Source organism: Phoxinus phoxinus, assembly GCF_949152265.1.
Source record: "Phoxinus phoxinus genome assembly, chromosome: 5".
NCBI classification, from domain to species: Eukaryota; Metazoa; Chordata; class Actinopteri; order Cypriniformes; family Leuciscidae; genus Phoxinus; species Phoxinus phoxinus.
The window spans coordinates 31,224,086-31,238,351 of record NC_136880.1 but is presented as its reverse complement, the minus strand read 5'-3'; the positions used below and the strand labels follow the sequence as shown (position 1 = coordinate 31,238,351).

Here is a 14,266-nt window from a genome sequence, read left to right as displayed (position 1 = left end):
GCATGTATACGTGTGTCAGCGTAATGTCATATATGAATATATTTTTATTTCATAGTGGCTATTCGATAAGCATTCAACCACTGAAAAAGTATGCTGCCATGACAATAACTCGTGTCCTTGATGAATACTGAATTTAATAAAACAAAACAGAAATCAAAAGAATGAAATTTGTTATGTTGTGCATTTCTTTTATATTTGAATGTGTTTTTCAACAGATGGAGAAGCAACTGGGTGTTACTTCTTCTCAATAACAAATAGTTTCAGATATGGTAAATATCTATGAATTACCCAAATTGAAATATCTTTGGCATCATTTCAAACTTCACAGTCAAAAATATCAAAAAAATAAACTTAAAAAATAAATACTAAAAAAAATCTCTCAAACAGTACAAAATCATGTTATATGCAACAAACACTCTTTAGTTGAAAAGTAGCGTCAGTAAGTTCATAGATTAAACTATGTAACATTGGGATTTGGCCCTGCAGTAACCCAAAGCCTTTACGGCCTTTCAATAGGTGGTGTGTTGTAACAGCCATTTGGAATGTTTTTACGGATCTCCTCTAAGTTGGCAATGTCAGCCAGGATGGTGTCGATGTCATTGATCATGCCTGAAATGCTGGCTCTCTGCTGGGCTTCCTTCTCCTCCAGCTCCCTGAGTCTGGGCCTCAGCTCTTTGTCCACGCGGCCGCGGCTTTTAGCGATGGCGTTCTCTAGGTCGGCCACTCGTTTGTCGTCGACTGTCCCAGGAGTTCCTGGAAAGCAATATTATAGTTATAGTGAATCCTTACTCATCGCTGGAGTTTGGCATTAAGATCAAGTTATGAAAATATTCTGCCTCCAGTCTAAGTTTCCCATACTTGACTGTATATTTAGCATGTAGTGAATTACTGTTAGAACTCACCCAGTGAGCTCATAATATCAGTGATTGTCTTTAAAGTATCACTAACAGCATCCCTGGCATTCTTTGCATTTCCAAGTGCGCCAGTAGACTCCATGACAGCCTGGTTTGACAAACAAAGGGAAGAAACTTTAGCATGCATCTCCGCTGGGGTATGTATGATTTCACATAGTTTTCTCAAATAGTTTTATGTAAGCAGACATTCTTACATTCTTCGCTTGATTAATCTGTGCTTTTGCCTTGTTTTTCTCATCATTCAGTCTGTCCCTAGTTACAGATGCTCCTATATTCAGTCCATCCACGTCCCCTTTCAGTTTAGTGGCAGCTTCCAAAATATCAGAAGAAGACGGAAGAGAATCGGACATTCCCTGTGGAGACACATACAAGCACTCTGTGAGCACATTCAAAACTTTCTGTATACAATTCAAATAGGCCAACTCATCTCAGGTCATTTAGTAAACTTGTGACAGACATTGTGAGAAACTGAACTGGTCTCTCTGTGAAATTTACATAATAATGGCATTGGCACCAAATATTGTTTTTAGAAATGAATTCGGTGAACACTCAAGATAACAGGTCACCATACCTCCAGTCTGGTTGCAGTGTTTGTAAGAGAGTCAATAGTATCCTGAGCATCTCTGTAGTGAGGAGCCATTGCATCCAAAATGTCCTGGGTCTTGGTGTTGTCAGCTATGGCCTTCTGGATGGTGGCATTGATGGCAGGCAGTTTTGCAATGGCAGCATCGGCAAGATCCTTATTACCACCAATCTGGTCATCAAAATCTGAGGAAAGACAAAAGAGACATTTAAGGTAAATTGTGTTGGATAGTTTAAATGATGGTAGAACACTATCTGGAGATATATACACTACTGCTCAAAAGTGCGGGGAGGTAAGACTTTTTCTTAAATAAATTGATACTTTTATTCAGCCAAGGATGCATTAAATGGATCAAATGTGGCAGTAGACATTTATTATGTTACAAAATATTTATATTTAAAATAAATGATGTTCTTTTTAACTTCCTATTTATCAAAGAACCCTAAAAAAATCATGGTTTTCACAAAAATATTAAGCAACACAACTGTTTTTAACATTGATAATAATAAGAAATGTTTCTTGAGCACCAAATCAGCATATAAGAAGGATTATGTGACAAATACTAGAGTAATGTTGTTTACATCACAGTAACAGTTATTTTAAATTGTAATAATATTTCACAATATTCCTTGTTTTTGCTGTATTTTAAATAAAATAAATGCAACCTCTGTGAGCAGAAAAGACGCCTTTCAAAAACATTGAAAATCTTGCCGACCACAAACTTCTGAACGGTAATGTGTATGGTATATGATATTTAATAGCTTAAAATCCATTGTTCATCCGCACCTTTGAGCGTCTCTAATGTCTTTTCCAGACTATCTTTGTTGTTGGCAAAGATTTCCAGAGATTTATTTTTGACTGCGTCAGCTGCGTTTGCCCTGGCAAGAAGTTTGTCTTGGACCTTAAATCAAATAAAAACATTAGTCAAAGTTTCCTGTTGACCCAGGAAATGCACTGAAGGTCAATGTTTCCACAGATATACACAAGTTAGTCTTGTTGCAAATTCTTGGTTAAATATCATCAACATAAAATCAAGCTCATTTTCAGTCATCACATTCTTACACATCTTTCACATATTTTCCAGTGGCTTCTGAGCATCTACAGTATCAGGAAGGTTTAACAGAGGATCTTGTTTACCTGTTGGAAAGTCTTGGCCTTGTTGAGCAGATCTGCTGTCTCTTTCTGTTCATTGAGCATATTCTGCTGAAAGTCCTGGTATTGTGATAGATTCCCCTCCACCATACCCTTCAGATTGTCAAACATGGAAACCACACCAGCAATATCCTTCTGCAGAAACAGAAAGGTTTTGACTAACAACTTCCAGAAACGCAATAGAGTCATACAAGTACACACACTCACACACAAATATACATTTTCAGAGGAACCTGGTTTAAAGGTCTTACTCTGTGATAATTTAGAGGTATAATAATAATAATTAAATTTATATAGCGCTTTACATTTAGAGTTTTTTTTTATGTTGAATGTGAGCTAAGGGAAATTTCGTATCTGATGCTTTCATTGTAGAAACTTTATTTTTACCGGTAATTGTGTACTACACGTTGTTCATTTTATATAGTGTATTTTTTTTAGACTCCAGTAACAGCAGCAAATGGTTTCTGGAAAAGAATCGAGTTGTGAAGAAAGACTTGAGGCTCCTGTATTCCCCTCTTTTTACTCAAACTCTTCCACACATACATATTGAATCCATATTCCCTACCGTCAGAGGCTTCGGAAGTTTCTTCTCCAGGTCAGATAACTGTTTCAGAGTGTTCTGAGCTACTCCGATCTCCTTCCCAGCTGCATCAGTTAGTTTAGTGGCCTTATTATCCATGTCAAGCACTTTGGTGACATCTGCTTCATACCTGAGAACAACATCATTAGAAAGTAAGCTCAGTCCTCTGCACAATGAAGGTAGAACAGTTCTGTACGGAGGAGAGAATGATCTTGTTTAACAATGTTTCTCATTCAAAAGTTGAGCTATAAGCAACTTACTGTCTTTTGAGGTCCTTGACCTTGTCTTTGACCGTATTTTCTCGGCTGATGACACCTCGGATGAGATCTAGGGCTTTCTCAGATTCGGTTAGAGAATTGGCTGCAATGGTCTCCACCGTCACTGCCTCACCTTGATGCCTGGAAAGGAAAACACCAGTCAGTTTTACACATAATTGATGCACAATGTACTGCAGATAAGCAAGTGAAGTGGAAGTCTATTCAATGGTTAAATTAATTTTTAATTATTCTCAAGTGAAAAAACATGCAAAATGCAACTAAATAATGCACAGTTATGATAGCAAAATAAATAGGCTTATCAGCTTTTAATCTTTTGTTGTTGATGTGCTTTGAGTGAGTTTGAGGTCCAATCAAACTCTGGATTTTAATATATTTCAGTGTTTGATTTATGACTTTTGTTCAATAATAATGTCTTCAGTGGATGTTCCATGTAAAGTCTGGAGCTAAAACAGTTCAGAACCACATTTTAATGTGTAACTGTGAAAACTAGTAAAGCCTTTGTTGGCTAAGCAAGTGTCTTATTAGTGCACATGTAGTTATGGGTCACAACATGTTGTGCAGTTTCAGTGTTTGCGGCATTTGAGAAAAACACATGACATACTGCTCAGCGAGATCAGCAGCTCTCTGAACCATATCAGACAAGGTGTCAGCACCCGGCACACCATCACCTGAGGGAATCTCCTGAAATAGACATATTACAAAAATACTGAGAATTTTCAAAACAACAATATTTATACTTACTAACCCTCTTTATGCGAGAATTAAGCTATAGATCACCTTACAACAACCGGCTGAAAACCAAATGCTAAAAAACACACCAATATTAATATAATACCACCCATACAAATATAATAAATAAGTACTCACAGCCTGCTGGATGTCCCGTTTGGCCTGTTGCAGTTTTAACCGGATGTCACTGATGAGGTCACGGATTTCTGAAACTTCCGTTCTGTACTGCTGATCCTTGTTTCTGATCCCATCCACTGTTGTCAACAAAGCCTCCATGTTTCTGTCCTCTCTCAGCTGGGATCGGCTAATGCTCGCCAGTTTATCCTGAAGCTGTTTCTCTGTACCTTTTTGGTATAATTAAAAAACATTAGTCTAACTGAAACAATAACCTAACTAGAAAAAAAATTATTAAACAAAACAAATGAAGGATTTTTGTACCTGTGAGTTCATTTGCTCTGATTTCCAGGTTTTGCACCATGACTTCTGCGGCCCTAATAGCCCGTTCCATCTGAGCGTCGTTGACTGGAACATCACCTCCAATTCCTTTAAATAAATCCTCCATTTCCTGCAGCTGTCGTGCATAAACCTCTATCTGAATTAAAAACACAAAGACCAACATTTATCTACCATAATTTGTCAACATTTATTCTTAATACCTCTACTTTAGCAGCTGCGCAGGGACTGGATCCAACGCTAAATGTCATCCTTTAATGTTTTTTAATCATTTTTAGCCTTGAGTGGGCGTTTTTCCTCTTGTTATATAGGTTTGGTAAATGCAATACAGTTAACAGCATTGAGATTGTGTATGAGATCAGTCTTGACTGTGTGTGCTGGTCCCTGGGCAAACAGCACATTTAATTCCACCCACACAGTCAGTGTTCAAGATCGGCTGCAGAGCAACATACCGTTATATCACTCCAGATAATAAACAATCATCAAACCCAGCAGGATTCTCTCATCTTTTCTTTCACAGCGTAGAGTGTAAAGTGCTTATTTTGACATGATAGCACAAATTAAATGATCGTCATTTTCTCATGGTTAAATCGCACGCACGCGCACGTGCACGCACACACAGTCACACACACACACACGTTTTCATGTTTTATGGGGTCATTCCATAGACATAATGATCTTTATACTGTATAAACTGTATATTCTTTCCCCTAACCATCACAGAATGACTGGTATTACTATCTTTGTGTGGACATTTGGTCCCCTAATGTAGGGTTTACCAGAACCACACACACACACACACACACACACACACGGATGATTAGTAATTTACAGTAAGTAATTATTATTTACAAGGACACATTAAATTGTTTAAAAGTGACAGAAAATAAATGTATAATATCACAAAAGGTTTCTATTTCAAAAGCAGTACAACTGTTTTCAACATTGATGATAACAATAATAATACTAATAAACGTTTCTTAAGCATCAAATCAGTATTTAAAAATTATTTCTGAAGGATCATGTGACACTGAAGACTGGAGTAATGATGCTGAAATTTTTTAATGTAATAATAATTCACAATGTTCCTGTTTTTACAGCATTTTTTATCAAATCATTTAGCATTTCTTTATTTTGTTTTCAGTTCTGCAATTACCTTGCTCTTGACTGGGTTAAAGCAGGATGGACATGTTGATTTCTCACACTTGAGTCCATCGTGACCTTCCTTACACTTGCACTGGCCTTTATCGCTGCATGAATTCGACACAGAGCCCAGACGATTGCAGTTGCAGGCTACAGTGAGAAAAGAAAGCAAAAACTGAGGTGACTTTCACTCTTATGGATTCTGTATTTCACTTTACTGGTATTGTATGCAGCATTATATTTATGCTTGTGAGAGTCAAGGTATTTTTCTGTACCCTGACATGGGTCTGTGGGGTAACTGTGATGGTATCCATCTTCACAGTTCTCACACTTGGGGCCGGTGCTGTGGTTCAGGCACTTCCGACACTCCCCTGTCCGGCGGTCACAGTTGCCGATGGCGTTCTGGTCCACGTGGCCATAGCATTTGCAGGGCTGGCACTGTTTGGGAGGGCCGTACTCTCCCAGGGGGTCTCCATAAAAACCGTCATCACATATTTCGCAACGAGAGCCTTTAAAAACACGACAAACAGAAATAATGAGATTCGTTTTTTATAGTTACATTTAAAGTTCCTCAGTAAATCTAGTGCATGGCTACAGTAGACTTGCAGTATTGTGCATGACTCATATGGATTACTTTTACGCTACTTCTATAGTGCTTTTTGACATACTTTCATTATATTGAAAAGACAAGCCATAAGGAAACATTTGTTTTGATTTTGGGTGTACATTCCCTTTAAGAACCATCTACGTGATGTTTCCCTGCTCTTTTGCTCTGTGTTCCTCACCTGTAGTCCCCAGGGGACAGCGGGCACACATCACATCCTGGGTTCCTGGAACAACATAGCAAGCCTCACCCTCGAGACAAGGACACTTCTGGCAGGAGTTGGACTGTTGGCGGTTGACATAATAACCTTTAGGGCACATCTGCAGATTTGGTATCTCATCAGCCGAGTAACAGCCTCCTGTAAACACAACACATCCACTTTTCTTAGCTCAGGCTTCTTCTTTTTCATAACTGAAACACAAACACGCATTAACCATTGAAATAACAAACCTGTTTCTGGATCACATGTTCCACCCTGACAGGAGCAGGGATCACAGGGGCTTCGGGGGCCTTGACCAGGGAAACGCCTCCTGTATCCAGTGGCACAGCGCTCACAGAACAGTCCATCATAACCATCAGGGCATCTGCACTTTTCTACCCAGACTGCAGGGGTGCCGGGACCCAGTTTAGCTGACACCAGAGAGACATCATCCAGATAACCACGTCCTGTTGTGAAACCAGACACACGTTACGTTCTGTGTGCATGTTTAAAACAGTTTATGCATGTACATAATTGGATTGGAGAGATTAAACACTCACCATTTTCACCAAATGTTCCTCTGATTTTAATGGCTGTAAGATTGCTCAGAAGTGTTTGAAATTCCGTGGACGAGAGCTGCGGTTTCCATTTGCTTCCAAGCTGTTCGTCCAGTCTGTGAAATATGTTAATAAGTATTATCAGCCTTAGACTTATACCTTTAAAACATTTTTTTTTACCAATTCTGGATGATAATGATATTAAATTTCATATAGAAAATTATTTTCATGTTTTGGCTGCTAATAAATTGCAGATATTAAAATTCTATACTCTTTTGTCCAAAAAAATTTAATTAACAACTGAAAATATATTATTTTAAATGTTACATGTGAAATGAATTTAGGTAGTACAGCATTACAATGAACAGTATGAAAAAATGGAAATACATTTTGATTTGCTAAATATTACATTTAAGTGATATTAAATGTATTACTGTTTTTTAATGATTAACATGTGTTAGATGACGAAAAAGGTAATCAATATAAAAACAAGGGAAATGAGCATGCACAATTAAAGAGATTCAACTTACTAATCATATATAGTAAATATTAATATTCTACAAACATTAAGCAGCACAAATGTTTCATTTGATAATAGATAATGTGTTAAATGTTCCTTTAACACCAAATCAGCATATTATAATGATTTCTGAAGGATCATGTGACAAGACTGGCTGCTGAAAATTCAGCTTTGCCATCAAATAAATAAATTACATTTTAAAATATATTAAAATAGAAAACAGTTATTTTGAATTGCAATAATCTTCCACAATATTACTGTTTTTACTGTATTTTTGATCACATAAATACAGCCTTGATGAGCGTAAGAGAAAAATATTTAAAAAATCCTACAAATTACAATCTTTTGAACAGTAGTGTATATATATTGAACAAAACGATCAAACCCTATCTAAAATTGGCCAATAACTGATATGCTACCCATATATAATGCATCCCTAAAAGAAAACTGTAGTCCTAAATAGTAGCAGGGACCAGGGCAGGAAGGACATAAAGATCTATTACTGATGATGTTACTCACTTGAATGTGTAGGCGATTTTCTTTCCACAGGGCACCACAGTTCTCAAGTCTCCTAGTGAAGCAGACACCTTAAGACCTGCTCCTTCCAGCATGACATCAGAGATGGAAGGACGACGGACGCCTCTGTCCAGACGCAGAGAGAAGGTGAGTGTCTGACCGTAGCTCAATGCCTTGTTCCCCAGGTAAGATGCTATATTAAACATAGAAGCACAAGAGTCAAGGAAATGGCAATGCATCAATTATCAATGCAAATTCTGATATTGCCAATAATTAATTTAAAAAAAAGTAATATCATACCGGGAGCAAACAGATAAACAGGAAGGATCTCTTTAGAGATAACCTCAAGGTCTTTGTGAGTGGGAGACCACCTGAATTGCACTTGTGAGGAGCTCAAACCTTGACCAGTGGCAGCCCGCCAGCCCTCAGGTCCTGTGAGACGGGACAAATGAAATGAACAAAGACAACTAAAACCAAACGTGAGTTACTAAGACCAGAGGTTACACATCAAGCTCACCATTTTCAAAAGTTGAAGTGATGTTGTGAATGGAATATCCCTCAGTTGAAGAGCATACACTTGAATGGCCATTGCAAAAGCAGGGCAGACACTCCTCTGTGTTATATGTAAGACGGCCATTGTTACGTGACCGACAGCTTAGCCTGCAGGAGAAGATCGTTAATTAAACCAAACAAACCTATTAATAGTCAGATAGCAGTCAGAGATGTACGGCCCATTATTCTCACCTCAAAGGCTTACATCCATTGGGAGTCACTTGAGAGCCATCATCACAGCGATCACACTTGTCTCCATAAATTCCCGGTTTACACACACACCGTCCCTCATTGTTGCAGAACGGTCCTTGAGAACCTGAACAGAACAAAGCATATGTGCATTTTGAACAACTTAACTACAACAACTTACAGGGTACAACTACAACTTAAACACTTTTAAAGCCACAATTAAAAACATATAACTAACTATATTTGCATTATAAAGCTCACCTGCAGTGTTGCAGTTGCAAGGCACACAGTTGTCTCCTGCCCTCTGGTGGTGGTATCCTTCCTTACAGTTTTCACAGTGCCGCCCTTCTGTGTTTCTCTGGCAGTTTATACAGTACAGTCCTAGATGATCTTCTCTGCAGTACTGAGCTTTACCATGACACGAACAAGTAGTGGAGGCTGCAAGACAACATGTCAAGATGAGTGTCAATAACTTTTCCCTGTTCAAAGAAGAGCCCCTATCAGGGGTGATTCTAGGATTTCAAGGGGCTCAGCCCACAATGAGGGTTTGATTTAAAAAAATAAATAAATTATATATTGTTTGTATAACAGAACAATATTATGTATAACCATTAACAATACAGTAGATTCTACATTACCTATCAAGTCAAACCCTAAATATTGAATCAATTTCTAATCATTTTAAATAATCAGCTAATATTCATAAATATTCATTAAGAATATAGACAAACTTTATATTACTGTAATCAATATGTGGGTAAAATATTTGTTTAAAAATAATTTTTCAACACATAGTTTTAAACACTATTATTGTTTTAACTCTACATAACTTTACAGAAGATCTAAATTTTTCATTTTTATTCAGGGAGATAACATGAAAAATGTGTCATGCTTTAAGTTTAGTGGAGGACTTCTGTCACCTGGTGTGAACCACACACTTTTAACATGAAAATGACATGAAATGACCACTATAACCAGTAGATGGCGGCAGAGGACCATTCATTTGCTCATTTGCCATGTCCACTCCCTTTTATAGTTATTTTCATGTGTTTTGCTTTTGAATTTATTATAAAAAATGTATATCGTAACAAATTTTAGCTATTTTAAGTATGAATTATAGCAAACGTAGGAAAAGTCACAAAGTCTCATGCCATTTAGATGAAAGGAATTTCATTTAAATAAACAAACAAACAAACAAACACATAAATAGCCCATGTTTTACAGTGGATGGGAAACGTAACAGTGGATGCTCTTGAATAGCTCCGACAACATATTATGTAAACTGCATAAAAAAGAACTAGATGCAGATATCATAACAATTTATCAATAAATGCACACACGTTGTCCTCTGCATCTGACGCTGCGCCCCTATAAAGATGTTCTCAACTTTCTATGGTTTAGGAATCTGCTGAATAACTTTTTTTCAGTTTTTTAAAAGAAAGCATCACATTGCTAAACTGGCGCCAGTCAAGTTTTTAGTGGTTTTGCTGTGAGCATGGGAAAGTAACATCTAAAGACCGTCTTATACCTATAAAAAACAAACAAGTGCCACTAATGCCGTAAATAACACCCCGCCCAAAGGTATATTCACTCACTCTCTGGGATATTACATAGACAATTACTCAAACCATAAGCTATAGCATACAATGACAAAACCACAAATGTCTGAGGATCAACAAGCATCTGAAAGACACACCGGACATCCAGGGTGGACGTCTTTTAAAAGGGAAAGAGAAATGCCCTTAGCTGTGTAAGCACATTAGATCATGTAGGATTACCTGCAATAAAACAGCCTAGTCTATGTTCAGCCAGGCCTACAGAATGCTGAACACATAGACAATAATAGATGTTAGATAATAGACTGGCTTTGAAGGTAGGACAAGCTCGCTCTTGTAGGTAATATATCACAAAGATATAATACGGTAATATCAAGTCAGCATGAACCAAACGTCATCCACTCAGAACAGACATTCCATTCCTTCTAATGTGGCAACACCAGGATCCCTCACAGGTGAGCAACACAGGCAGGCAGCAACAACAGCTAAACCTAACCGTAAGACAAGGGTCATCCTAGGACATGTTCAAAATAAACAGTGGACCCTTTGTACCGGTAGACTGATGTTGCGTTTCCAGTTTTAAGTTTTCAAGTTTTATATAGGCTATTTTCTTTTTTTTTCAAATTTATTTATAACAGCCTATGTGTTATATAACATTGGCATTAAATTAAATAGTTAGCAGTAGCACAGTTGCAAGGGTGTTAATACTAGGGCTGAGGGAGTGACTGCAATTAATTTTGATATGTGTCTCTCTTTTGACTGCCATAATTACCCTCTATAGCCTATTTTTTTCTCTTTTGGAAAATTATGGAAACGCTATCGTGGATTTTCTTTTGCTATTGGAGCAAATGGGAATGCAAAAAATATATTTTCTAGTCTCTTGAATTTACCCAAACATGACGAGTTTCGCTTCTGAGCGCCCTGAAAATGTGAAAAGGGCCCATAACAATGTGAGTTGTTGATATTTATGGGGTCGTTCTCACAGAAAAGCAGAGCGCATGCGCGAGATGCTGACAGCAGCTGGACACCTGGACACGTGCAAATCATAGACTGTAAGAAAATAGGTGCAAATATATCGAATGTTTACAAAGAAATACAATTAAATAGAAATACAATAGAGCGCAAAACAAGGCTCAGTGTAACGTGCTGAGCATGGACTTTTTTTCCTAGCTTTTTTTTCCGAATTGAATCATAATTTTTATCGCCTTTTAGCCTAATCCGCCTATTGTTGTAATATAGTGGCATAATTTGTTACATCTAAATAAAGCCTATTCCTGAACAAAAACTTTTTTTAATGTAGCCTTCAAAAACAAGACGACTTTTTAGTCATAAGCATATAGACTGTAAAAAAAAAAAAAAAAAAGCATAGGTCATAGACACTGACTTATGAATGTCTATTCTTACATTCATAATACAAGTTTAAACTCATACGAGTTTAAAATCACAATGGGTTATAGCAGCTATTTTTATAAGATAGGTAGGCCTATATGAGGTAGGCTATAGCCTATGTGGCCAATGTTTGTTGTTCGCTTATATTAGGCTATAGCCTATATATAATCAAGAGTAGGCTAGCCTAGGCCTAAATGCAAGTAGGCTAAAGTGAGACACTTTCTGATCACTGTCACTGTTGTTGTTTACGATGCCAGATACCCTACCCCTCAATAATACAATATAATTTTGGTTAAATTTATGAAGAGAACAGGAAAACCAATATTTAGGAATGTTAAATACAAAACCTTACTTTAGTTGTCCCATTTGGACACCTTAAAGCTTTCTTGGAATGTATTCTGCAATCTGCTTCTTACATTCGGTGATTAGGCTATATACTGTCTTAAAAAAGTCATGCCCACAAATTTTCAGCAATCGGTCTACTTAATTAAAATAGGTCTACTGCAAATTTAAGCCTTTTATGTAGCTACCACTTGTCAACGCACTAATGTAGAAAAAAATTAACATACAGGCAAAACTTCACTTACATTGAACAGTCCCGTGAATTGGATACCAGATGCAAGCTGCGCACAGGAAAATCCAACTGCTCTTCATTTTCCACATCCAAGAAACGAGATGTAACGGCACGATATGAAGGATATTGACGGTCCTCAGCGCGAGACAGACACCTGACGGTTGTGCCAGCTGATCCCTGCGCGCGCATTTAAAAACTTCCAACTTGACAAGCGTGGGCACGTCAAGCTCCGTGTCTCAACTGTATATTTACTCACGAGTGATTCACACAGAATATCCTTCGTGCCTGATAGGAAATGTATCATGCCATTCCTCACATAAAGACGTGTTTGATTAAACGCCTAGCTACCAGAAGTTTAGAACACAGCACAAGAACAATTAAACCCATTGTTTTAAAGTGTGCTATTAAATTATTTAATGCTTGAGGCTGTGCTCTTTTGTGCTTAATATGCAAGATATATAGTAGGACTAGGCCTATTGTTATTAATAAACTGAGAATGCAACAGGCAGCAGTAGCCTATACAAATTGAATAGAAGTCATTTTCTTAGAAATGTATTATTTAAAATTAATTTCCATATATTTTTGAGAAACATTTATAGCCTACAATTAGCCTATATCTAAAATAGAAAAAATATGATATGACTAAAATATTAAGAAAAAACTAAAAAAAAATCTAATTGTAATTATTATTTTCAAAAGAGTTTTCAAGTAGGCCTATGTTTTTAAGGTAATATGGGCCTACACTGTAAAAAATAATGTTGGTTTAACTTAAAAAGTTGTTGCCTTCAAATTTTGAGTTCGTTGTAATTAAAAATTTGAGTTAATACAATGAAGAAGAATGGTTTAATAAACAGAAACTCAAAATAGTAATCGTCACATGTTGTCGAAGTTGATTTGACAAAAGATAAAAAGTTGTGATAAATCATGAAACTATCTATCTATCTATCTATCTATCTATCTATCTATCTATCTATCTATCTATCTATCTATCTATCTATCTATCTATCTATCTATCTATCTATCTATCTATTGTTGTTATTATTATTTATTTAAAGTTTTTATTTTTTTATTTATTGGACTAAATTGTTAGAAGTTCACACCATGGCAAGAGAATGATGGCAAGAGAACCACACCCAAACTGAAGACCAAGCCATGGCTTGGCACCAAACCGAAGCCATGGACATCATAAACAGTCTGAGATTGCAGTTTTCTTCTTTACCACACAATCATCTATGGGTACATTAACTACAATAACTGATCCAATATGAGATTGCATTTCAAGTTTGGGCACATCAGGAACGAAATATAGGCATTACATTTCTGGAAAGTGCCTCACTTTTTGTGAGGGATCTTGTTTGGTATGGTATTGGTAACAAATGAATGAATGTCTAGTCTGAATTGACAGTGTCTATTGGGTGCATGGATCCTGACTTACTGTGGCACTGAATCATATGATGTTTGCCACCTTTTAATCATATTGAAAATGAGTAGGCTAATACATAAAAAAAGCCATTAGATCTTTTGACCGTTGCTTCGAAATCAAAACCACAGCTGTCATCAAAATACCGGAGCAAACTGAACTGCTCTGGAAGAGTCACACTGTAGAACAGCCAAATATATTCCACTCATGAAAAATCCAAAGCCTCAGGGCAGTGAATCTTCTAGTGTGTGCAGTCGGCTACGCCCTGTCACGAACTCTCCGAGAGGAAAGGAGAGACGCTGGGCTGAGTCAGAGGTGTCTCAGCTACGCATTACCAAAACACACCCAAACATCCAGT

General features: G+C 37.1%; 1 protein-coding gene across 1 annotated transcript; it reads right to left on the bottom strand.

Annotated features, from left to right (window-relative positions):
• Positions 1-117: 117 nt before the first annotated feature.
• Positions 118-12,709, bottom strand: lamc2 (laminin, gamma 2). The gene is made up of 22 exons (XM_079613744.1): positions 12,502-12,709; positions 9,231-9,407; positions 8,973-9,096; positions 8,746-8,888; positions 8,529-8,660; positions 8,232-8,421; positions 7,196-7,308; positions 6,887-7,102; positions 6,618-6,794; positions 6,108-6,341; positions 5,846-5,982; positions 4,675-4,828; positions 4,375-4,580; positions 4,109-4,188; positions 3,490-3,627; positions 3,215-3,359; positions 2,635-2,784; positions 2,284-2,398; positions 1,486-1,682; positions 1,109-1,267; positions 903-1,002; positions 118-753 (listed from the first exon to the last, which is right to left on the bottom strand). The coding sequence occupies exons 1-22, from the start codon at positions 12,575-12,577 to the stop codon at positions 500-502; spliced, it is 3,417 nt and encodes a 1,138-aa protein (XP_079469870.1). The 5' UTR covers positions 12,578-12,709; the 3' UTR covers positions 118-499.
• Positions 12,710-14,266: the final 1,557 nt, after the last annotated feature.